Raw genomic sequence first — 25923 nt, 5'->3', positions numbered from 1 at the left:
CGTTATAACCTGATAACGCTGCTTTTTCACCATAACTCAAAACTCGTAATCTAGTCGTAAATTACTAAGCCCCCTAACCTAACACCCCCTAACCTAACACCCCCTAAATTAACCCCTATTACCTAAATTAAAAAATACTAAGTTACAAACAATTAAAATAAAAAAGCTAACATTACTTAAAAATAAAAAATTAAATTAATCTAAGATTACAAAAATAAAAAAGTCTAACATTACAGTAAATAATAAACAAAATGGGCTTTTTGTAGGGCATTGCCCTAAGTTAAACAGCTCTTTTGCATTTTAAAAAAAATCCCCCCTAACAGTAAAACCCACCACCCACCAAACCCCCCAAAATAAATAAACCTAACACTAAAAAGCCTAAACTACCCTATCCCCCTAAAGGGGCATTTGTATGGGCATTGCCCTTAAAAGGACATTCAGCACATTTAGTGCCCATTAAAACCCTATTATAAAAAAAACAAACCCCAAAATTCAGCGATGTTAGGGATGGCAGATTAGGAATTAATAATATTTAACTAGTGTTTGCGATGCAGGAGTATGGCGGTTTAGGGCTTAATATGTTTATTATAGTGGCGGCGATGTCCGGAGCAGCAGATTAGGGGGTTAATAATTTTAGTGTTTGCGATGCGGGAGGGCCTCGGTTTAGGGGTTAATATGTAGTTTACGGGTGTTAGTGTACTTTTTAGCCCTTTAGTTATGAGTTTTATGTTACAGCTTTGTAGCGTAAAACTCATAACTACTGACTTTAGATTGCGTTACGAATCTTGACGGTATAGGGTGTATCGCTCACTTTTTGGCCTCCCAGGAAAAGCTTGTAATATCGGTGCTATGAAAATCCCATTGAAAAAAGACTTTACGCAATTTGTGTAAGTTGATTTGCGTTATGGCCAAAAAAGTGTGCTGTGCCGTTAAACCTGCAAGACTCGTAATAGCAGCGGTAGTGAAAAAGCAGCGTTATAACCTGATAACGCTGCTTTTTCACCATAACTCAAAACTCATAATCTAGTCGTAAATTACTAAGCCCCCTAACCTAACACCCCTAACCTAACACCCCCTAAATTAACCCCAATTACCTAAATTAAAAAATACTAAGTTACAAACAATTAAAATAAAAAAGCTAACATTACTTAAAAATAAAAAATTAAATTAATCTAAGATTACAAAAATAAAAAAGTCTAACATTACAGTAAATAATAAACAAAATGGGCTTTTTGTAGGGCATTGCCCTAAGTTAAACAGCTCTTTTGCATTTTAAAAAAATTCCCCCCTAACAGTAAAACCCACCACCCACCAAACCCCCCCAAAATAAATAAACCTAACACTAAAAAGCCTAAACTACCCATTGCCCCTAAAGGGGCATTTGTATGGGCATTGCCCTTAAAAGGGCATTCAGCACATTTAGTGCCCATTAAAACCCTATTATAAAAAAAACAAACCCCAAAATTCTTTAAAAAAAAGCCTAAGTCTAACCCCCAGATAGGTACTCACGGTTCCTGAAGTCCGGCGCTGAAGACTTCTTCCAAGCGGCGACCTCTTCTATCTTCTTTCCGGAACAAGCCGGTGCATAGCGGAGGGCAGAACTGAAGAACGGTGACTGCAGAACTGAAGACCAGCGACTGTGGAGCCATGAAGCGTGGAGGTCCTCTTCGTACGATCACCGCCGCACACTGAGGATTGACTTCAAGGTACACGTCTAAATATGGGGTACCTTGAATTCCTATTGGCTGATTTGAGTCTTCAAATTCAAATTAGCCAATAAGATGAGAGCTACTGAAATCTTATTGGCTGATTTGAACAGCCAATAGGATTTCAGTAGCTCTCATCCTATTGGCTGATTTGCATTTGAAGAATCAAATCAGCCAATAGAAATGCAAGGGACGCCATATTTAAACGTGTACCTTGAAGTCAATCCTCAGTGTGCGGCGGTGATGGTACGAAGAGGATCTCCACGCTCCATGGCTCCGCGGTCGCTGGTCTTCAGTTCTGCAGTCACCAGTCTTCAGTTCCGCCCTCCGCTATACACCGGCTTGTTCCGGAAAGAAGATAGAAAAGGTCGCCACTTGGAAGAAGACTTCAGCGCCGGACTTCAGGAACTGTGAGTACCTATCTTGGGGTTAGACTTAGGGGGTTTTTTAAATTTTTTTGAGGTTTGTTCTTTTTAGATTAGGGTTTTAATGGGCACTCTTAAAAGAGCTGAATGCCCTTTTAAGGGCAGTAAATGTGCTTCATTGGGCTGTTTAACTTAGGGCAATGCCCTACAAAAGGCCCTTTTAAGGGCTATTGGTAGTTTAGTATTAGGGGGCATTTTTATTTGGGGGGGCATTTTTATTTTCATAGGGATTAGGTTTTATTTTTTTATTTTTGGTTTATTATTTTATGTAATGATAGATTTTTTTGTTTTTTGTTTGTAATCTTAGATTGATTTCAATTAGTTTTTTTTTATTTTTAAGTAATGTTAGCTTTTTTATTTTAATTGTAACTTATTATTTTCTTTATTTTGGTAATTGGGGTTGATTTAGGGGTGTTAGGTTAGGGGGCTTAGTAATTTAATTAGTTATTTGCGTTGTGTGGGTTTGGCGGATTAGGGGTTTATAGTTTTATTAGGTTTATTGCGTTGTGGGTTAATGGAGGATTAGGGGTTAATATACTTTATTAGGTTTATTGCTATGTGGGTTAATGGTGGATTAGGGGTTTATATACTTTATTAGGTTTATTGCGATGTGGGTTAATGGCGGATTAGGGGTTAATATGCTTTATTAGGTTTATTGCGATGCGGGTTAATGGCAGCTTAGGGGTTAATATACTTTATTAGTTATTGTGTTGGGGGATTGCGGTTGACAGGTAGATAGATATTGCGCATGCGTTAGGTGTTAGTTACTATTTTCAGGCAGTTACGGGAGTTACGGTGCTTACATTTTCAGCTCAATGCTTGCTGCGCCTGCCTATGTGTGGCGAGGTGAAAATGGTGTAAAATTTCTCTATTTTCGGCCGCGTAAGTGCTTGCGCTGAATATGTGATACCGATTTGCGACGTGGTTATATGTTATCTTATGGGAGTAAAAATTGTGGCCGACGGGTGAAATATATGTGCCGTATTTATATGCGGCGCTGTATATGTGATACCAAAACTACGGATTTTGCGGGCGACGCCACATATGTAATCTTGCCCACTGTATATATTTTTTATTAATATTTAAATTATATATATATATATCATGCAGAATATACAAAGGAGATTATAGTTTTAGATTTATTTCTTAAGCTTGCATTACTATGTAAAACTTATAGGCCCAGGTTACAAGTGGTGCGCTAATGATAGTGCAGGTCACAATAAGCAGTATCGCTGGACATCGCTAACATTAGCGCACAACTTGATATTACAAGTCCATGGTAAATCCTATTTACTAGAGATGGGTTAGAGCGGCCGAAATTGCACTTTATCAACCTGTACTTTCAATGGCTATCTCAACCAAAAAGTTTAAAGATATAGTCGAGCGAAAGCTGAAACTGTGCTAGAACATTTAGCGTGGCTTGAGACCTGAAGTAAAGTGTACGGGTTAAAGTAACTGTTACATACATAAAAAAATGTATTAAAATAAACTATTTCCCTCATATATACACTTTTTTTATTTAAAATATAATTTAAATATTAATTAAAAAAAAAAGTTTTAAAAAGGGTTAAAAGACTTGTAATATGAATGCTAATCAGTTAGTGCGCCAGCAAACAAAAAAATTGCGCACCACTTGTAATCTGGCACATAGTGCTTAATATGACTAATATGTTATTATTATCGTCTATTTATATAGTGTCAAGATTCCCTGCCATAATTTATAGAGAGCATTAAAGCGACATAAAAGAGCAAAAAGAAAATACTTTATTCTTTATGTGTGTAGCCACAAATCAGCAGCTAGCTCCCAGCAGTGCACTGCTGCTTATGAGCCTACCTAGACACGCTTTACAACAACAAAGGATACCAACAGAATATTTGTAGTTTTAAGTAAATTTGATAACAGAAGTGAATTTAAATGTGTCTTAAAGTTTTGTTTTTCATGTACCTTTAAAGTATCTTTTTATTTATGTGCCCGGAAGTTGTTGCTTAACCCCGTAACAACAGTGATATGCCCTATACATCTCCTGTCGCAAGGGTCTTCCACAGCTCCAAGAGAAAATATCATGGTCACTCTGTGGTCAGCAAGACCAACACTATTACAGCCCTGTAATCACTACAGACAGCTAATGGACAGGGTAAGTCAGCTGTCTTTAAGGGGTTAAAAGTAATGTTTTGTATTTTTAGGGATGTAATTTTTTTAATTGATGTATTCTCTTAGAAATAATTAATGAAACATCCATAAGCAGAAATTATATGCTATTATTATTAAGAGCATGCAGTTTGTTTGTTTTTTGAATTACTGACCATAGCTAACTACCCCTAAAGTCCTAGGTAAAAACATTGCCTCAGAAAGTCCCTTTACAAATCTATGTATATATAAAATAGAACATACCATTAACTACAGAAGGAAACTGACTCTGAGCAGCAAAATTTGAAGGAGCTTCTGTTACAGTTAAGCCAACTGGTATCTCCAAGCACATAGTAGATGCATTATGGTCAGTGCTAATGTTGAAGAGCAAATTCTGAAGATATTCCTTTGGGTGCCATCTACCGACTTGCAAGTATACCTGTAGGGTGCAATTAGTTTTATCATTTATTTAGTACATATAATGTAAACCATAGAAAGTAGATATACAATCACTTCATGATAAAATGGATTTTTATATAAACATATATTACAAGTACGTTCTTCACCTGATAGGTTCATGTCTTTTGATCAGAGTTTTAGAATATTAGTTTGATAAAATGACACACATTTCCTCAATAATCTAATCATATGTAATTACGGTTGACACCTTTTCTGGAAGAAAAACACCAGCCATGCTCATTGGCAAATTTGCATAAATTATTAGATAGCATAAATCAGGAACTAAAGCTTCTAGGACTGATTTTAAATGATCATTTGTCTATAATTAGATCCCAATACACTAAGCGTAACTTTGACAGGTAGCATTTTTATTTAAACTGTATAATTAATTTTAAAAGGACTTGAAACCCAAAACATTTCTTTCATGATTTGGATAGAACATACAATTTTAAACAACTTTCCAGTTTACTTCTATTATCAAATTTGTTTTATTCGCTCAAGCGCAACCTATACTTTCAATAGATATCAGGAAGCACTAACTTGCCCTCATATCACAAGTTGAAGGTTATAGTTTGCACTCAAGCGAAAGCTGAAACTGCGCTAGAATATTTAGTGCTACTTGAGACCTGAAGTAAAATGTAAAGGTTAAAAAAAAGTTGCACAAAACACAAATGAGGTATTACACATATAAACATGTTTTAATAAAATATATATAATTTAAATATTAAAAAGAAGTTTTAAAAGGGTTAAAAGGGATATGGTCAGGGTCAGTTCTGCAATAGAGGCAGACTAAGCAATCACTTAAGGGCGCCCCTGCAGGGTGGTTTACAAATTTGGTGCATTACATTTTTTTATGTGTATATTTATTTTTTTCCTGCCTTGCTTGGGCTTCATAGTAGGGGACATCTTTGGTGGCATAATGGTTAGAATGGGAGGGGACTACTCGGAAACATAGGAGGCAGAAAGAACTCACTGGACAGCCCCTGCGCTCTCTGCAAAACTTTGGTGGGATTTTTGAGTGTATAAATGTTCAGCATCATTATGCAGCACAGAGTGTTCACCATCATTTTTTAGGCACCCATCATCATTATGCAGGGCTGCTTGTTATATTTTTTAGTGTATGATCCCTCAACATCATTATACAGTGCAGCATATATGTAATTAGTATATACAGTAAGTAATCTGGTGTATAGACGCCTAGCAGTATCATATAGTGCAGAGTGTTGTGATTAATAGTGTATAAATGATTATTATCATCACTATACAGTGACACAAGTGTGAGTTGTACTGGTCCCACTGCAAGTTATTGTGATCTATTGTAGGGCTTAAAGAGTTTATCAAGATGCATTTGCCGCTTCTGACAAATTTGCAGTTTAGGCTTCTGAGAGTGACTCTGCAACCACAAATGTAAGAACAATCTCTGCTTCTTGTCCTAGGAGCCAGAGGTAAAACACTTCAAACTCACTTGTTCAGTGTGATTAACAGGCCTTATATGAAGAACAAAGGAATTTGAAGTATTCCTACTGTACTTCGGCTTTAGCGCAGTTGGCCTAGGACAGTGTTGAGTTAGAGCACGAGCAATAACTAATAGTTGGGGGGGGGTTTTAGCGCAATCCATAGAAGTCTATGGAGAGAAGAAGTTAGTGTGATGGTGGTATCTTTAGTAAGTCCCGAAGTTAGCACGCCTTGGTCTCTCACTCTCGTGCTAATGTTCTTCTTGTAATACACACACTAATGCAGCCACAATCATTTTTTACTTTAAACGTAGTTAGGGGGCGAGAGAAAATACATTAGCGCACTACTTGTAATCTGGCCCTATGTGGGTAAAATATTGGCTGTGTGGCAACTCTTTCTATAAAATTATTTACGCATTACTCATGTTCATTATTGGCCATACATGAATTTTAATCCGAAAAGTAGGTTACATTTGTATAAAATTCTTGAAACTCAAGGCAATATGAGCTTTATCCTAAATCTGCTAACAAGGACCATAGTAATTTACTAATTATACCTGGGCCTCTCTCTGATGCTATCTCGCTAAAACTAGTGAGATTGCGCTATTTCTGCACGCTCAGAGCGGCAGGGAGGGGGAAGGAGGAAGTGGGGAGGAGGGAGAGGGGGTTCACACTGAGGGATGCGATACGAGGGGGGGAATTTGATCTGGGAGGGGAAGGGGGTAGCGTATTGAGAAGGGGCAGCTACACTACAGAAAAAATTTTTGTTTTTATTGTTTTTTTTTAAATAGCCTAATTTGCAGCAAACTAGCTACTAGCAGACAGCTGCCAGTACCTAAGATGGCGGCAAATAGGTAGAGGGGGGAGTGTTAGAGGTTGGAGGGTAAGGGGGGATCCCACACTGCAGAAAAAAAAAAAAAAAAAATAATAATATATATATATATATATATATATATATATATATATATATATATATATATATATATATATATATATATATATATTATATAAAGAGCCTTTTTTTCATACTGGCAGACTTTCTGCCAGTACTTAAGATGGGGGTGACCATTGTGGGGTGGGGGAGGGAAGAGAGCTGATTGAGAGGGATCAGGGGGTGGGGTGTGTCAGGTGGGAGGGTAATCTATACAATAAAGCTAAAATTAACCCTAAAAGCTACCTAATTAACCCCTTCACTGCTGGGCATAATACAAGTGTGGTGCGCAGCTGCAATTAGAAGCCTTCTATTTACCAAAAAGCAATGCCAAAGCCATATATGTCTGCTATTTCTGAATAAAGGGGATCACAGAGAAGCATTTACAACCATTTGTTCCATGATTGCACAAGCTGTTTGTAAATAATTTCAGTGAGAAACCTAAAGTTTGTGAAAAAGTTAAAAAAAAAATTATTTGATCGCATTTGGCAGTGAAATAGTTGCATGAAATATACCAAAGTGGGCCTAGATCAATACTTTGGGTTGTCTACTAAAAAAAAATTATATAGTTTTGATAGGTAAATATAAAAAAGGCTCTATTTCTGTTTAAATATAGTGATGGTAAAAATGCTAAAAATGCTCTGGTCTTTTGGGGAAGTTTTTGTCTAAAAATCCCGGTCCTTAAGGGGTTAAACATATTCGAAGCCCGGAATGTTTATTTCAGCAAAACTTAGTTTGTGTGATTGTGAGGATGATGCCAATGTTAATATATTTACAGAGGTATCATTTTTCTGAAAATGTGAGGCTTGTAATGCTGCCGTATCCAGTGCCTGTATAAGATTTGTTCAATTTTTTTTTTATGTACACTTGAAGCTACCAGTCTTTAAATACTTTGCAAAATTTGTCAGGAAAGTACTAGCAACATATTTGATAATTACCACTCACGTTGTATATCTCATGAAATCCATTTCTGCTTGTACGTCTATTCCACAGCAAACATGTTTCATTTAATAAGGTTGTGCCACTGATGATTCCATTTTCTAAAGATCAAAGGTGATAATTTTATGTTAGCAACTTAGGTTTTCAAGATTAATGTTATTTTACCTGACAGGTAAACAAGTAAAGGCAATATGCTACTAGCAGCAGTGATAAAATGGCAACCAGTCTTCATGGTAAAACTGTAATGACCTTCCTATTGGTTCTTTTAGAAGTGCTCTATATACAGGTTTTCTTCTGTCAAAGGCCAACTGGATATTTTAGTGAATGGGAATATAATAAAAAATGGAAGTAGACTGTTTTACCTCAGGTAACATTATCATTATATATTAACAAATGTAAAAAACAAGTTATATAAGACATAAATTAAACTGAAGGTAAGCTGACAAATGTAAATAGTTAAATGTTACAGTGTATATTGAACATTGCATTATAAGGCTAATGATTACAAATGTAAAACTGAATGCCGGTTTAGCTGAACTTATATGTATATTTATTCAGTTTGACATTAACAACAAAACCAAAAACATTTTTCATTTGTTATATTCTGAGCAAAAAATAATTTATCAAAAATAAACAGCTGCAGTTATTCAGTTTTATTTCAAAAGTTTATTCCCTTACAAAACTTTTGTGGGAGGAACTTTATACTCAAAACGTATTAAATTCCAGTTAAACGTTACAAAAAATGCATAAAAACATTTGTATTAAATCTGTTTGAACTGATACTGAAATTAAAGCGGTACTCTAGTCTAAAAATAAAATGCTGTAAATGTATAAATCTATATACATTATATTCAAACAAATTTCTTTTTAGTATACGTTTATCTGTGCCAAAGGGGTTGAACCGCTGAAACACATAGGGGCCTATTTATCAAGCTCTGTATGGAGCTAGAAGCGCTGTGTTTCTGGCGAGCCTCCAGGCTCGCCAGAAACACAAGTTCTGAAGCAGCAGTCTAAAGACCGCTGCTCCATAACTTGTCTGCCTGCTCTGAGGAGGCGGACAGCGATCGCCAGAAATCAACACGATCAAATACGATCGGGTTGATTGACACCCCCCTGCTAGCGGCCGATTGGCCGCAATTCTGCAGGGGGGCGGCGTTGCACCAGCAGTTCACAAGAAACTGCTGGTGCAATGCTAAATGCAGAGAGCCTAATGCTGTCCGCATTCAGCGATGTCTGTCAGATATGATCCACTGATCGGATCATGTTGACAGACATTTGATAAATAGGCCCCCATAGTCAAAGTTGTACACCAGTCTCACTCTTGATCCTCCTCTAAGGATATGGCTGGTGAGCCCAATCAGGAGCAGTAATGCATACTATATACGTATGCTCAAAATTTCAGATTTTTACATATCCAGAACAAGTTGGCAGTGTTCTGTGAGTGCAGTTTTGACATAACAATGGAAGGATTTTTGTATACATTTTAAAACAAAATAAGCCATTTTCATTTTTACACTAGACTGCCTATTTAAAGGGACACGAAAACCCTATTTTTTCCTTTCATGATTCAGATAGAGCAAGCAATTTTAAGCAAACCTTTCTATTAACTCCTATTATCAATATTCTTAGTTCTCTTTCTATCTTTATTTAAAAGCAGAAATGTAAAGCTTAGGAGCTGGCCCATTTTAGGTTTAGCACCCTGGATAGAGCTTGCTTATTGGTGGCTACATTTGGCTCACCAATAAGCAAGCGTAACCCAGGTTCTGAACCAAAAATGGGCTGGCTCCTAAGCTTTACATTCCTGCTTTTTAAATAAAGATAGCAAGAGAACAAAGAAAAATTGATAATAGGAGTGTAAATTAGAAAGTTGCTTAAAAATTGCCCTGCTCTATCTGAATCATAAAGAAAAAATTTGGGTTCAGTATCCCTTTACATAATAAAACACATTTAATGACATTAATAACCTTTAATTGTGTCATTGAGCTGCTCCTCTCATTAGTTATAAACATGCACTTACTATTTGCTGATTCTGAAATATTTAGCTGACATTCGCAGAGAATCCTGTTGATGATTCTGTAACATGTATCTATATTCTGCTGAGGACGGAAGGTCTAGACAAAGAACTACAATTTTCTTTTCAGTGCTTAAGTTAAACATTATGTTTTGAAGGCAATTCCGGATTTTGTTTTCTACCTTGAATAAAAAACCTTATATAAAAAAAACAAAAAAAAACAATTATTCTCTTACAGTACAATGCAAATCAAATACAATCACCAAATCCTCGTATTAATATTATTATATATTTTTTTTACAAATCTCTTCATTGGAAAGTATTTGGATAGAAAAGATGAGGACTATGCACAAAGAGGAAATTTTGACTTTGTCATATAAAATAATTGTTCTGTTTTATTAGTTCAGTTAATAAATTATAAGAGACCAAATTCAATCAGGGGCAGACTGGGCTGGGGGGCGATAGTGGGAGAAATCAAAAGATTTTAGAAAAGATGAATAAATAAGATTGAGAATGATTGGATATGGTAAAGAGTTGTAGCCTAATGGAAGATGCCTTTGGGAATCAGTGCGATTACAGACATAATAATAGACATATTTTCAGAAAATTATTAAAAAGCTTTATCTGCAGTCCACTAGCAGGTAAACCTTACTAACTATTACACCTGCACAATGATCACCATGTCTTTTCTGCTCTCTATCTCTGCCCTTCTCCTAAAACTCACTGCATGTCCCCCTATAACAATAACTAAAACTCCACACTATCCCATATCTCAACCCTCCCTTCTTTCATCCCCTTTGGTGTCCTCTACATGAACTACTGTCTCCTTGAAACACTTCCCCATCTAACTCTCTTGGGTCTAAACTCGCTCTACAAGTCTCACTCTCACATCCTGTCACTCACACTCCTACTACTGCTTGCTGCTGGTGATGTTTCTCCTAGCTCTGGCCCTGCAGCAATCACCACACTTTTACACTTGTTTCAGTCTCCCCACAAAACAAACTCTAGGTCATGCAATCTAAACAATATCATCTCCATTAACCAACAGCACTTATCCCCTCCTCTTTTCTTGTGCTCTCTTGAACGGCACGCTCTGTCTCTAACAAACTTGCAACTGTTCAAGACCTGTTTGTTTCCAACACTCTTCAAACTTTTAGTAATTACTGAAACCTGGCTATCTTCCTCTGACACTATCTTCCATGCTGCTCTCACACTGTGGTCTCCACTTTAGCCACACACCTAGGCCAAGTGAGAGACATGGTGGCGGTGTTGGGATCTTAATCTCCCCCTCCTGTTCCTATCAGTACCTATCTCCATTTCCATCCCTCTAATTTTCTTCCTTTGAAGTCCACTGCATTCGCCTGTTCTCCTTCTATTTCTCAGAGTGGCAGTTATCTATCGCCCCCTGGACCAACTCTTAATTCCTTGACAACTTTGCTGCCTGGCTCTCCTCACTTTCTCTCTACAAATACACCTACTCTATTTCTGGGGGACTTCAACATCCCCAATTGATAACCCATCTGGCCCCTGCTACCTCTTAAAACTTCTTCCTCTCACAATCCACCCTATTCCCCCCCTACTCACCACGATGGACACTCTATTGATCGGTATGCTCCTTTCTCTGCTCTCTCTCTGATGTCGCCTATTTCCTATCTCAGACCACCATCTGCTCACTTTTAATCTTAAATATACAGGCTAAAACCTACTTCACCCCATTGCACCCCACACCTGTAGAAATATGCACACTGTAAATCCTCTCCTCCCCCTACACTTTCACAATATCTTGACCCCGACCTTGCTACAACCCACTTTGACAATTACTCTCTCCTCTACCACTTGACACTCTTGCTCCTCCCCAACTATGCAAAGCCCCTCGTTGTCAGCTCCAGCCTGGCACTCTCAGCAAACACGCCCCCTACAAAAATGCTCCCGCACTGCTGAACGTGCCTGGAGGAAATCCCGCTCTGAACCTGATTTTATCCACTATAAGTTCATTCTTTATTCTCACACCTCCGCCCTTCAATTAGCTAAGCAAACCTACTTCTCTTAATCTACTCACTCCTCAAACCCTAAATGACTCTTTTCCATTTTCACTCTCTCCTTACCCCCTGCACCACTCCCTTCATCTGCATTTAGTGCTCAAGACCTGGCTGACTACTTTTTCAATAAAACATCATCCGAAGCATCATCCAAACACAAGCTGCAATCTCCCAAATTCGCCTCCAGTCAACCCCTCTGCACTCGCTGCACCCTCCCCCCAACCCTGAGAGTGAAGTGGGTTCCGTATTGTCTTCCTCACACCTCACTACTGGCCCACTTGACCCTATTCCTTCACGACTAATTACCTTCTCTGTCTTCCCCCTCACTCCAGTCTTATTCATATATTTTACCTATCCTTTCTTCTGGTTCATTCCCATCTTCCTTTAAACATGCAAAGGTCACCCCCATCCTCAAAAAAACCTCACTCAACCCTAACTCTCCTGCAATACTACGCCCCATATCACTGCTTCTGCCAGCCTCAAAGGTCTGTGAAAACTAGTTTTGTTCTACCTAAACCACTTCCTGCCCTCCAACTCATTGCTTTACACCTGCAATCTGACTTCCGTCCCCAACACTCAACTGAGACTGCCCTCAACAAGGTTACTAATGATCTCCTTGTGCTAAAAACAACGGCAACTACTATACTTTCCTCTTACTTGACCACTCTGCTGCCTTTGACACTGTTGACCATCCCCTCCTCCCTATGGACTCTCAGCTCTCTTGGGCTCTGTAAACACGCCCTCTCCTGGAATTACACTTATCTCTCTAACAGACCCTTCTCTATCTCTTTTGCTGGTGGACTCCTCCTCTCCATTGCCTCTGTCTGTAGAGTACCTTGAGGCTGTTCTGGGGTCCTCTACTTTTCCTTTATTTACACTTCTTCACTGGGTAAATACTATCAACAGCTATGTCTTCAACTAGCACCTCTATGTGATGATACTCAGATCTACCTATTCACCCCCTGTACTCTTCCTTCTGTCAAATCTCACACCAGCAACTGCTTATCTGGCCATTTCCTCCTGGATGGCCTCTTATCACCTAAAAATAAACATGTCCAAGACTGAACTACTTCTAATCCCCCCTCTAATTCTACTACAGTTTCTAATTTTTCAATCACTGTGGGCGGCACCACTATATTCCCATCACCCCAAGTTCGCTGCCTTGGAGTCACACTTGACTCAAATCTGTCCTTCATTCCCCACATCCAATTGCTCTCTTCATCCTGCTGCAACCACCTACGCAATATCTCCAAAATACGTCAATTTCTGAGCACTGAAACTACTAAACAGCTAATCCCCTCCCTGGTAATTACTACTGCAATAACCTACTAACTGCCTACTAACTGATCTCCCTCTCTCCCACTTCTCCCCCCCTTTAATCCATCCTAAATGCTTCTGCCAGGCTAATCCACCTCTCTCGACGCTCTGTATGTGGTGCACCTCTCTGTGAGTCCCTTCACAGGCTCCCCATTCACAGCAGAATTAAATTAAAAATTTTCACCCTGACCTACAAAGCCCTCACCAATGCTGCCCCACCCTACCTGTCCTCACTCATCAACAAATATACTCCAGCCCACCACCATGAGATCCAACAATGACCTGATCCTACCATCACCTCCTCCCATGCTAGACTACAGGAATTCTCGCTGCACCAACCCTATGGAACAAACTTCCTCGAGCTGTCAGACTTTCCCCTAATCTCTTGTCCTTTAAATGCTCCCTAAAGACCTTTTTGTTCAGGGAAGCTTATCATCCAACTCAGTAACAAATGAATTTCACTTACCTAACAGTTGCCCTCATCTAACTCCTCACTAACAACATTCTAACCTTTGCAGTCCCCACCTCCTGTTTCCCATCCTCCTACCCATCTAGATTGTAAGTTCCCACGGGAATAGGGCCCTCAATTGCCCCCTGTATTTGTCTGTAAAATGTTGTCTTATATTGTATTGTTTCACCGTTGTACTTTTATATTTGTAACCATGGAAAGCGCTGCGGAATCTGTTGGTTCTTTATAAATAAGAGGAGAGTAGTCAATAGGCAGCCAATCTTCTGAATTAATTTGGAAGACCCAAAACAGAAGTTCTAAAGCTTGTAAAATGTTGGTTTATATATTCTGTCAGAAGCTACAAAATATAAAGTGCTTTGGGTACTTTAAGGGCCCTTTTGGATAGGCCCAGACTGAGCATAAGGCATACAGTGGGCCAGAGCCAGTTGCAGGTTGGGGCTTCCGTAGCCCCTGCCCATTTCCCAGTATTATTTTTTTGTAAATGATGCAAAGCCATCCCTGCCTGCCTCTCACTGCCTTGCTATGTCTGTGAGCCATGTCAGGGCTAGTCCTGCCCCCAAGTGCTACATCAAACTAATCCTCCTCAAAATGGCTGGCTCTGTAGGCTGATAAATATCTCCCTGCAGATAAGTCTATTCTGAAGAATTTGCATAGGGTGCATGATTGGTATGTGGCAGCTTCAGACATCCTCACATATGGGTAGATAAAGGGGTATGCATGAATAATTGCTGATAATATAGCAGTATTCTTGGGGTTTGCATGTGTGTTGTCACCAAGTGTCTGCCTGTTGTCTGTCTAGTATATACTTTCATGTGCCCCCCCTTTGGGCTTACATGTGTTCTTCTCCTTGGGGAGTAGCATAACTACAGGGGGTTCGTAGGCCTGAATTGAGATGGGGCCCCTTCTATCCCTTCATTAAGTAGTGACATTCCTACAGGAGGCCTGGTGCTGCCTTGGCTCCACCTGCACAATGTATGGGCACTCTGTGTAACCCCCCTGCAAAAAAGGGCTCACAGTATACAAAAAGTGTATGAATTAGCCTTTATGGTGAAATGACCTCAAAGATAGCCACCACAGTGATGGTGTACAGAAAAGCCTGCTACCATATTTGTACAGGAAGGCTGTGCATATGCATATTCTCTAGCATAAACTAACTAAGGGGAGATGACGCCAGTCACAGAGAAGCAGCTCCTCTTAATGGTGCCAGTTGATATCTGTGGCTGCTTGTATTTGTGTGATTGTGGATGCCTGGGGTGCATTTTTTTGTGTGAATGTGGGTGTCTGTAGTTGTATTTGTGTGTTATTTATTTCTGATAGTCTGCTGTGAGGACAAGTGCTTAGGTGGCCGTTATTTTAAGTGACTGTGACTATACATTCTAATGAGCAATAAGCAGTTATTCTATCTTTAAATGTTAACTTTTATACCTTCTGGTTTTATTATTTAATGACAAAAAATTACAAAATACAGTAACAGAAGAATGTTATAGACCTTAAATGTTCTTGTACATCAAAATAGTATATTATATATGCTAGTTTTGGGGTATGATTAATTAATAAAAAGGGAGGAGTAGGCTGCTCTGCATTAAAATACCCGGCTCTACTTTTGGTCCCGGCTTGGCCCTGCCGTTGTATGTGCAATTGTTTCTTCCATACTATGAGAATAATAGAGACTAAGGGCTAGATTTATCAATGCTGAGGCGTATAGGGGCACGTATATGCGCCCCTGTACGCCTCAGCTCGCCTGTGGCTGGGCAAAATTACCCGCAGGTAATTAACATTGCACATGAGCGCAATTTTGCGCTCACGTGCAAACCCGCCACCTGCATGCACAGTCGATCACGCGCGGGCAGGAGCTGTCAATCTCCTCGGTCGGAGATTTCATTTCGCCACAATAGAGGTGGCGAAGATGTTAGGGAACGCGGCGAGCAAGTTCTTGTGAGAACTTGTTGCCGCAAGGGCTTGATAAATCTAGCCCTAAATCCTGACTGCCTGAGTCTCACTAAGAAGCCCTGAGGGAGTGTTGTCAGAGTGAGACCAATGTTGTACAAAGATATACAGGATTCCAGGAAAATGTTTTTTCACTCATGTGTCCATAAGACTCCCTCTTACTTTTGGCCTACATCTGCTTATGTATTTTGTTTGCAATAAAGACAGGATGCAGTAAACACCTTTTCTGTTTGTAACTCAAAAACACATACATGAGCGTTATTATAGTTTTTCCATCAGAAAGAATTTAAGGAACATGCAACCCAAATATTTTCTTTCAGGATTCAGATAGAGTATACTACTTTAAACAACTTTTTAATTTACTTCTATTATCTAATTTGCTTCATTCTCTTGGTATACTTTGTTGAAAAGCATACCTAGGTAGGCTCAGGAAATGGGAACTAGCTGCTTACATATGCCTCTTGTCATTATGTTCAGCAGTAGTGCATTGCTGATCATTCAATAAAGGATACCAAGAGAATGAAGCAAATTAGGCAATAGAAGCAAACTGGAAAGTTGTTTAAAATTGTATTCTCTAAAAAAAAATGTGTTTCATGTCCCTTTAACAATAATTTTAAATTATTTAATGAAAGTCAATAACTATTTAATCCGTTTAATGACTTAATTTTTTTATTCAGTGCTAAAACATAGCATACATCAATAGCTGTAAATGAATAAATAACCATATAAAAGGTTATATTATTTTCTTACAGCAGTTTATCGAGAAGAAAATCTGTGGTTTACATAACTGACAGAGACTGGGTGAGCTAATAATCAGGACACAAGCACAGCATAATGTATAATATTATCACCATAATTCCTGATCATTAAACAATCTGTGCCAATAAACAGCTAAGGTCCCTAGGTACCAAATACAACCAGAAGCTATACGTGATAGCACAATGAATATCAATTATATTGATACAATATACACAAATATATATAGATATATATGTGCATGACTTAAAAAACACAAATGAAATATAAATGCATGGTCCTAGAATAAACCCATAGGTAAATCTTCTAATCTAGGAGAATCGGATGTAGTAAATTCTAAGGGCTGCTCCTCTCCTTAATATTCAGACGATAAACAATCTGTGTGGAGACACAAACAACAGAGGGCGCCTCCTAGTGTAACACTGTGGTGTACAAAACAGATAGATAGAAGGAAATCGCTGTACTCACAATAGTGGCAGCACCAATGTGCTAAATGATACAGACTGAGATCTCTCAGTGTCCCAGCTGACTGCTCCAACAATAGTGTGGTCAGGCAGACTCACTCCTCCCAACAAACTCGTACTTGTAGTATAAAATGGTGGTTTGTTAAAACAGAATAAAAACAACTCTTAAAAACACCTATAAACTGTAGAACTATAGAACTTGAATACACAGGGGACATTATTAACATAAGCAAGTTTGCTTTATACATATTATGTATTTTGGATTTCCTTCAAACGAGAGGATGAATAGAATGTACGGGTACGGGTTTTTAATAGTGTATAAATCGTTTGGATAATATGATGCATTGTAACTATTTACTTCTATCTTGTCAACATTTTTTAATTATTTGATATGCAACACATGAGGTAAAGTGGGTGTGAGCAGATGCCGCATCCTGATAGCTAGTCAGTTTGTTTAAATAGACCATGTTTGCTAGTAAGAACCATATGCCTGAGGAAACAGCGAGTTGCAGCTGAGAAACGCGTTGCAAGTGTCTCAAGGGGCAATTGTATCCCCCTGTTTTTAAGAGTTGTTTTTATTCTGTTTTAACAAACCACCATTTTATACTACAAGCACGAGTTTGTTTGGGAGGAGTGAGTCTGCCTGACCACACTATTGTTGGAGCAATGAGCTGGGAGACTGAGAGATCTCAATCTGTATCATTCAGCACATTGGTGCTGCCTCATTTGTGAGTACAGCGAATTCCTTCTATTTATCTGTTTGGTACACCACATTGTTACACTAGGGGGCGCCCTCTGTTGTTTGTGTCTCCACACAGATTGTTTATAGTTCCTGATCATCTGACGTTCACTGTACAATTTCTATGTCTCATATTTTCTACTGAAAATATATTTTCTTTGTTTTAATAAACTCACTTGATTTTAATAAAATACTTCAAATATAAATATATCTAACTTTTTATCTGTAATGTATTAGGTAAGTATGAAGTTCACACTTATTTATAGGCTGAATTTTTATTTCCTTTATGGCCACAAGCCAGGATGCCAGATGTCCATTCAGTCACCTACATAGGAATGCAGGGCCTGTTCTATTATTGTATTAGAATCATGCCTTATATCTCTGCTATCGCTCCTCCGCTGAGATCTTTCACTACGCACGCTTGTTGATGACTCTTATTTGGCAAACAGGCAAATGCAATTTTTCTTGATTTTTTTATTTTTTAACTGATCTTAGCTATAACAGCAGTAGTTGTTTTTTATCCTACGTTGTGGTTTCTTCAAATGGTGGTGCAGCAGCTGGTATATGAGCAGCAAGGTCTCAAGAGCCACGCAGACTCCTATTGAAAGCCAATCATTGCACTGCCTGCCCTGTCATATTAATCTATATAGTGAGCTGTACCACGTTGCACTGCCTGCCCTGTCAAATTCCTCTATATAGTGAGCTGTACCACGTTGCACTGCCTGCCCTGTAATATTCCACTATATAGTGTGCTGTACCACGTTGCACTGCCTACCCTGTAATATTCCTCTATATAGTGTGCTGTACCACGTTGCACAGCCTACCCTGCAATATTCCTCTATATAATGTGCTGTACCACGTTGCACTGCCTACCCTGTAATATTCCTCTATATAGTGTGCTGTACCACGTTGCTCTGCCTGCCCTGTCATATTCATCTATATAGTGAGCTGTACCACGTTGCACTGCCTGCCCTGTCATATTACTCTATATAGTGTGCTGTACCACGTTGCACTGCCTGCTCTGTCATATTCCTCTATATAGTGTGCTGTACCACGTTGCACTGCCTGCCCTGTCATATTCCTCTATATAGTGTGCTGTACCACGTTGCACTGCCTGCCTTGTCATATTCCTCTATATAGTGTGCTGTACCACGTTGCCCTGCCTGCCCTGACATATTACTCTATATAGTGTGCTGTACCACGTTGCCCTGCCTGCCCTGACATATTACTCTATATAGTGTGCTGTACCATGTTGCCCTGCCTGCCCTGACATATTCCTCTATATAGTGTGCTGTACCACATTGCCCTGCCTGCCTTGTCATATTCCTCTATATAGTGTACTGTACCACGTTGCACTGCCTGCCTTGTCATATTACTCTATATAGTGTGCTGTACCACGTTGCCCTGCCTGCCTTGTCATATTCCTCTATATAGTGTGCTGTACCACGTTGCCCTGCCTGCCTTGTCATATTTCTCTATATAGTGTACTGTACCACGTTGCACTGCCTGCATTGTCATACTCCTCTATATAGTGTACTGTACCACGTTGCACTGCCTGCCTTGTGATATTCCTCTATATAGTGTACTGTACCATGTTGCACTGCCTGCCTTGTGATATTCCTCTATATAATGTGCTGTACCACGTTGCACTACCTACCCTGTGATATTCCTCTATATAGTGTGCTGTACCACATTGCACTGCCTGCCCTGTCATATTACTCTATATAGTGTGCTGTACCACGTTGCACTGCCTGCCTTGTCATATTCCTCTATATAGTGTGCTGTACCACGTTGCCCTGCCTGTCCTGACACATTACTCTATATAGTGTGCTGTACCATGTTGCCCCTGCCTGCCCTGACATATTCCTCTATATAGTGTGCTGTACCACATTGCCCTGCCTGCCTTGTCATATTCCTCTATATAGTGTACTGTACCACGTTGCCCTGCCTGCCTTGTCATATTCCTCTATATAGTGTGCTGTACCACGTTGCCCTGCCTGCCTTGTCATATTCCTCTATATAGTGTACTGTACCACGTTGCACTGCCTGCATTGTCATACTCCTCTATATAGTGTACTGTACCACGTTGCACTACCTACCCTGTGATATTCCTCTATATAGTTTGCTGTACCACGTTGCACTGCCTGCATTGTCATACTCCTCTATATAGTGTGCTGTACCACGTTGCACTGCCTGCCTTGTGATATTCCTCTATATAGTGTGCTGTACCACGTTGCACTGCCTGCATTGTCATACTCCTCTATATAGTGTACTGTACCACGTTGCACTACCTACCCTGTGATATTCCTCTATATAGTGTGCTGTACCACGTTGCACTGCCTGCATTGTCATACTCCTCTATATAGTGTGCTGTACCACGTTGCTCTGCCTGCCTTGTGATATTCCTCTATATAGTGTACTGTACCATGTTGCACTGCCTGCCTTGTGATATTCCTCTATATAGTGTGCTGTACCATGTTGCACTGCCTGCCTTGTGATATTCCTCTATATAATGTGCTGTACCACGTTGCACTGCCTGCCTTGTGATATTCCTCTATATAGTGTGCTGTACCACATTGCACTGCCTGCCTTGTGATATTCCTCTATATAGTGTGCTGTACCACATTGCACTGCCTGCCCTGTCATATTACTCTATATAGTGTGCTGTACCACGTTGCACTGCCTGCCCTGTCATATTCCTCTATATAGTGTGCTCTACCACGTTGCACTGCCTACCCTGTAATATTCCTCTATATAATGTGCTGTACCATGTTGCACTGCCTGCCCTGTAATATTCCACTATATAGTGTGCTGTACCACATTGCACTGCCTGCCTTGTCATATTCATCTATACAGTATACTGTACTGTACCACGTTGCACTGTCTGCCCTGTCATATTACTCTATATAGTGTACTGTACCACGTTGGACTGCCTGCCCTGTCATATTCCTCTATATAGTGTGCTCTACCACGTTGCACTGCCTGCCTTGTCATATTCCTCTGTATACTGTACTGTACCACGTTGCACTGCCTGCCCTGTCATATTCCTCTATATAGTGTGCTCTACCACGTTGCACTGCCTGCCCTGTCATATTCCTCTATATAGTGTGCTCTACCACGTTGCACTGCCTACCCTGTAATATTCCTCTATATAGTGTGCTGTACCACATTGCATTGCCTGCCTTGTCATATTCCTCTATACAGTATAGTGTGCTGTACCACGTTGCCCTGCCTGCCTTGTCATATTCCTCTATACCAGTGTTTTTCAACCAGTGTGCCGTGGCACACTAGTGTGCCGTGAGAGATCCTCAGGTGTGCCACGGCAGACTGACAACAGTGTGACATATTTTTTAAACTTTGCTTGTTCTTTACTCCCAGTGCAGGGGTAGTTTGTAGGAGGCATGGCGTAACAGCACAATACATACAGTATGTGTGTGTTTGTGTGTATGTGTATATATATATGCTGTATTAGGCTACAATGTGTGATTTTTTAAAATTTTTGGGATGGTGGTGTGCCACAGGATTTTTTAATGTAAAAAAGTGTGCCACGGCAAAAAAAAGGTTAAAAATCACTGCTCTATACAGTATAGTGGTGCTGTACCACGTTGCCCTGCCTGCCTTGTCATATTCCTCTATACAGTTTTGTGCTCATAAGTTTACATACCCTGGCAGAATTTATGATTTCTTGGCCATTTTTTAGGAGAATATGAATGATAACACAAAAACTTTTTTTTCACTCATGGTTAGTGTTTTGGCCTGAAGCCATTTATTATCAATTAATTGTGTTTACCTCTTTTAAATCATAATGACAACAGAAACTACCCCAAATGACCCTGATCAAACTTTACATACCCTGGTGATTTTGGCCTGATAACATGCACACAAGTTGACACAAAGGGGTTTGAATGGCTATTAAAAAGTAACCATCCTTACCTGTGATCTGTTTTCTTGTAATTAGTGTGTGTGTATAAAAGGTCCAATGAGTTTCTGGACTCCTGAAAGACCCTTGCATCTTTCATCCAGTGCTGCACTGACGTTTCTGGATTCTGAGTCATGGGGAAAGCAAAATAATTGTCAAAGGATCTGCGGGAAAAGGTAGTTGAACTGTATAAAAAAGGAAAGGGATATAAAAAGATATCCAAGGAATTGAGAATGGAAATCAGCAGTGTTCAAACTCTAATAAAGAAGTGGAAAAAGAGGGGTTCTGTTGAAACCAAACCACGGTCAGGTAGACCAACTAAAATTTCAGCCACAACTACCAGGAAAATTGTTCGGGATGCAAAGACAAACCCACAAATAACTTCAGTGAAATACAGGACTCTCTGAAAACATGTGGTGTGACTGTTTCAAGATGAACAATAAGGAGGCACTTGAAGAAAGATGGGCTGCATGGTCGAGTCGCCAGAAGAAAGCCATTACTACGCAAATGTCACAAAGTATCCCGCTTACAATACACCAAACACAGAGACAAGCCTCAACCTTCTGGCACAAAGTCATTTGGAGTGATGAGACCAAAATTGAGCTTTTTGGCCACAACCATAAACGCTACATTTGGAGAGGAGTCAACAAGGCCTATAATGAAAAGGTACACCATTCCTACTGTGAAACACGGAGGTGGATCGCTGATGTTTTGGGGATGTGTGAGCTACAAAGGCACAGGAAATTTGGTCAGAATTGATGGCAAGATGAATGCAGTATGTTATCAAACATAATGCCTCGTTTTCCACTTCTTGATTAGAGTTTGAACACTGCTGATTTGCATTCTCAATTCCTTGGATATCTTTTTATATCCCCTTTCCTGTTTTATACAGTTCAACTACCTTTTTTCCCACATATCCTTTGACAATTCTTTTTCTTTCCCCATGACTCAGGAATCCAGAAACGTTGTCTGTCAGGAGTCCAGAAACTCATTGGCCTTTTATACACACACACACACACACACACACTAATTACAAGCAAACAGATCACAGGTGAGTATGGTTACCTTTAATAGCCATTCAAACCCCTTTGTGTTAACTTGTATAAGATATTATCAGGTCAGAATCACCAGGGTATGTAAACTTTTGGTCAGGGGGGTCATTTGGGTAGTTTCTGTTGTCATCAAGATTTAAAAAGAGTAAACACAATTAATTGATAATAAATGGCTTCAGCCAAACACTAACCATGAGTGAAAAGAAAAGTTTTTGTTTTATCAATTCATATTTTCTGAAAATGGCCAAGAGATCATAAATTCTGCCAGGGTTGTAAACTTATGAGCAAAACTGTATAGTGTGCTGTACCACGTTGCTCTGTCCTGCCCTGTCATATTCCTCTATATAGGTGAGCTGTACCATGTTGCACTGTCTGCCCTGTCATATTCCTCTATATAGTGTCTGTACCACATTGCACTGCCTGCTCTGTCATATCCTCTATATAGTGGTGCTGTACCACGTTGCTCTGTCTGCCTTGTCATATTGCCCTCTATAGTGAGCTGTACCACATTGCACTGCCTGCCTTGTCATATTCCTCTATATAGTGAGCTGTACCACATTGCACTGCCTGCTCTGTCATATTCCTCTATATCAGTGCTTTCCAAACTGTGTGTCGGGACACACTAGTGTGTCGGCAGCAGTGTGTAGGTGTGTCCCTGCTTCAGCACAATTTTTTTTAAATTTATTTATTTTTTTGGTTTCTGACTTTCCGCCTGCCTGCTACGCATATCACATGGTTGACACGTGATTGATACCTTGTGAGTCACAGATCATCTTAACCAATTGGTGCAGTTCAGTGGGAACTGAAACTATTCCCATTGGCGGCTTTGGCGGCACATTGGCTCCTGACTGGACGTGTAGTCTCCTTAATCGGTTTGTGACTGCATATGTAGTCAGTGAGTGCGACAGCAGTGTGTTTACAGCGCAGGCAGTAGTCATTCGGACTCGCCGAGCTCTGAGGGCGGCAGATTAAATGCTGAGCTGAAGTCAGAAGTCAGTGGTGTTTTTTTAAGCTAGCTCCCAGTAGTGCATTGCTGCTCCTGCTCTTGATATATGGATAGGAAGTGGAAACTTAAAAATGCTTGATGATGAGATGTGTCTTTATCTAATAATACACCAAATATTCAGAAACTGTGTTCATCCCATCAACCTCATACATCACATTAAAATAGTAAGTAGCTATTAGGGTTATTAAACTTTTTTTAATTCTTGCACATACATACTGTTTACTTGTAAATACATTTCGTTATTATATAATTTATGTATGTGTACGTATCTCTTAAAACAAGTTGAGTTTAACCTCCTTTTTGCTAGTACAACTAATTACTGTGTCGCGAAATGATGTAGGTCTAAAAAGTGTGTCACCAACATGAAAAGTTTGAAAGCTCTGCTCTATATAGTGTGCTGTACCACGTTGCACTGTCTGCCCTGTCATATTCCTCTATATAGTGTGCTATACCACGTTGCACTGCCTGCTCTGTCATATTCCTCTATATAGTGTGCTGTACCACGTTGTGCTGCCTGCCCTGACATATTACTCTATATAGTGTGCTGTACCACGTTGCACTGCCTGCCCTGTCATATTCCTCTATATAGTGTGCTGTACCACGTTGCACTACCTACCCTGTCATATTCCTCTATATTGTGTGCTGTACCACGTTGCATCTGCCTACCCTTCATATTCCTCTATATAGTGTGCTGTACCACATTGCACTGCCTCCTTGTCATATTCCTCTATATAGTGTGCTGTACCTACGTTGCAACTGTCTGCCCTGTCATATTCCTCTATATAGGTGTGCTGTACCACGTTGCACCTGTCTGCCCTGTCATATTCCTCTATATAGTGGTGCTGTACCACGTTGCACTGTCTGCCCTGTCATATTCCTCTATATAATATGCTGTACCACGTTGCACTGCCTGCCCTGTCATATCCTCTATATAGTGGGTGCTGCACCACGTTGCACTGCCTGCCCTGTTCATATTCCTCTATATAGTGTGCTGTACCATGTTGCACTGCCTGCCCTGTCATATTCCTCTATATAGTGAGCTGTACCACGTTGCACTGTCTGCCCTAGTCCATAATCCTCTATATAGTGTGCTGTACCACGTTGCACTGCCTGCCCTGTCATATTCCTCTATATAGTGTGCTGTACCACGTTGCACTGCCTACCCTGTCATATTCCTCTATATAGTGTGCTGTACCACGTTGCACTGCCTGCCCTGACATATTACTCTATATAGTGTGCTGTACCACGTTGCACTGCCTGCCCAGTCATATTCCTCTATATAGTGTGCTGTACCACATTGTGCTGCCTGCCTTGTCATATTCCTCTATATAGTGTGCTGTACCATGTTGCACTGCCTGCCTTGTCATATTCCTCTATATAGTGTGCTGTACCACATTGTGCTGCCTGCCTTGTCATATTCCTCTATATAGTGTGCTGTACCACGTTGCACTGCCTGCCCTGTCATATTCCTCTATATAGTGTGCTGTACCACGTTGCACTGCCTGCCCTGTCATATTACTCTATATAATATGCTGTACCACGTTGCACTGTCTGCCCTGTGATATTCCTCTATATAGTGTGCTGTACCACGTTGCACTGTCTTCCCTGTCATATTCCTCTATATAATATGCTGTACCACGTTGCATTGTCTGCCCTGTGATATTCCTCTATATAGTGTGCTGTACCACGTTGCACTGTCTTCCCTGTCATATTCCTCTATATAATATGCTGTACCACGTTGCACTGTCTGCCCTGTGATATTCCTCTATATAGTGTGCTGTACCACGTTGCACTGCCTGCCCTGTCATATTCCTCTATATAGTGTGCTGTACCACGTTGCACTGCCTGCCCTGTCATATTACTCTATATAGTGTGCTGTACCACGTTGCACTGCCTGCCCTGTCATATTCCTCTATATAGTGTGCTGTACCACGTTGCACTGCCTGCCCTGTCATATTCCTCTATATAGTGTGCTGTACCACGTTGCACTGCCTGCCCTGTCATATTCCTCTATATAGTTTGCTGTACCACGTTGCACTGTCTGCCCTGTCATATTCCTCTATATAGTGTGCTGTTCCATGTTGTCTTGCCTGCCCTGTCATATTCCTCTATATAGTGTGCTGTACCACGTTGCACTGCCTGCCCTGACATATTACTCTATA

General features: G+C 40.0%; 1 protein-coding gene across 1 annotated transcript in view; it reads right to left on the bottom strand.

Moving 5' to 3' along the window:
- The window catches only part of SUSD1 (sushi domain containing 1), a 365105-nt gene that overhangs the window by 138373 nt on the left and 200809 nt on the right, over positions 1–25923 (bottom strand). The window contains 6 exon segments of the mRNA XM_053700012.1: positions 4524–4698; positions 8049–8143; positions 10060–10087; positions 10090–10130; positions 10133–10211; positions 10213–10247. Of these exon segments, the coding sequence (XP_053555987.1) occupies positions 4524–4698; positions 8049–8143; positions 10060–10087; positions 10090–10130; positions 10133–10211; positions 10213–10247 (453 nt within the window).

This window comes from Bombina bombina, chromosome 2 (assembly GCF_027579735.1).
Source record: "Bombina bombina isolate aBomBom1 chromosome 2, aBomBom1.pri, whole genome shotgun sequence".
In the NCBI taxonomy this organism is placed as follows: domain Eukaryota; kingdom Metazoa; phylum Chordata; class Amphibia; order Anura; family Bombinatoridae; genus Bombina; species Bombina bombina.
This window is presented reverse-complemented; position numbering and strand designations above follow the sequence as displayed.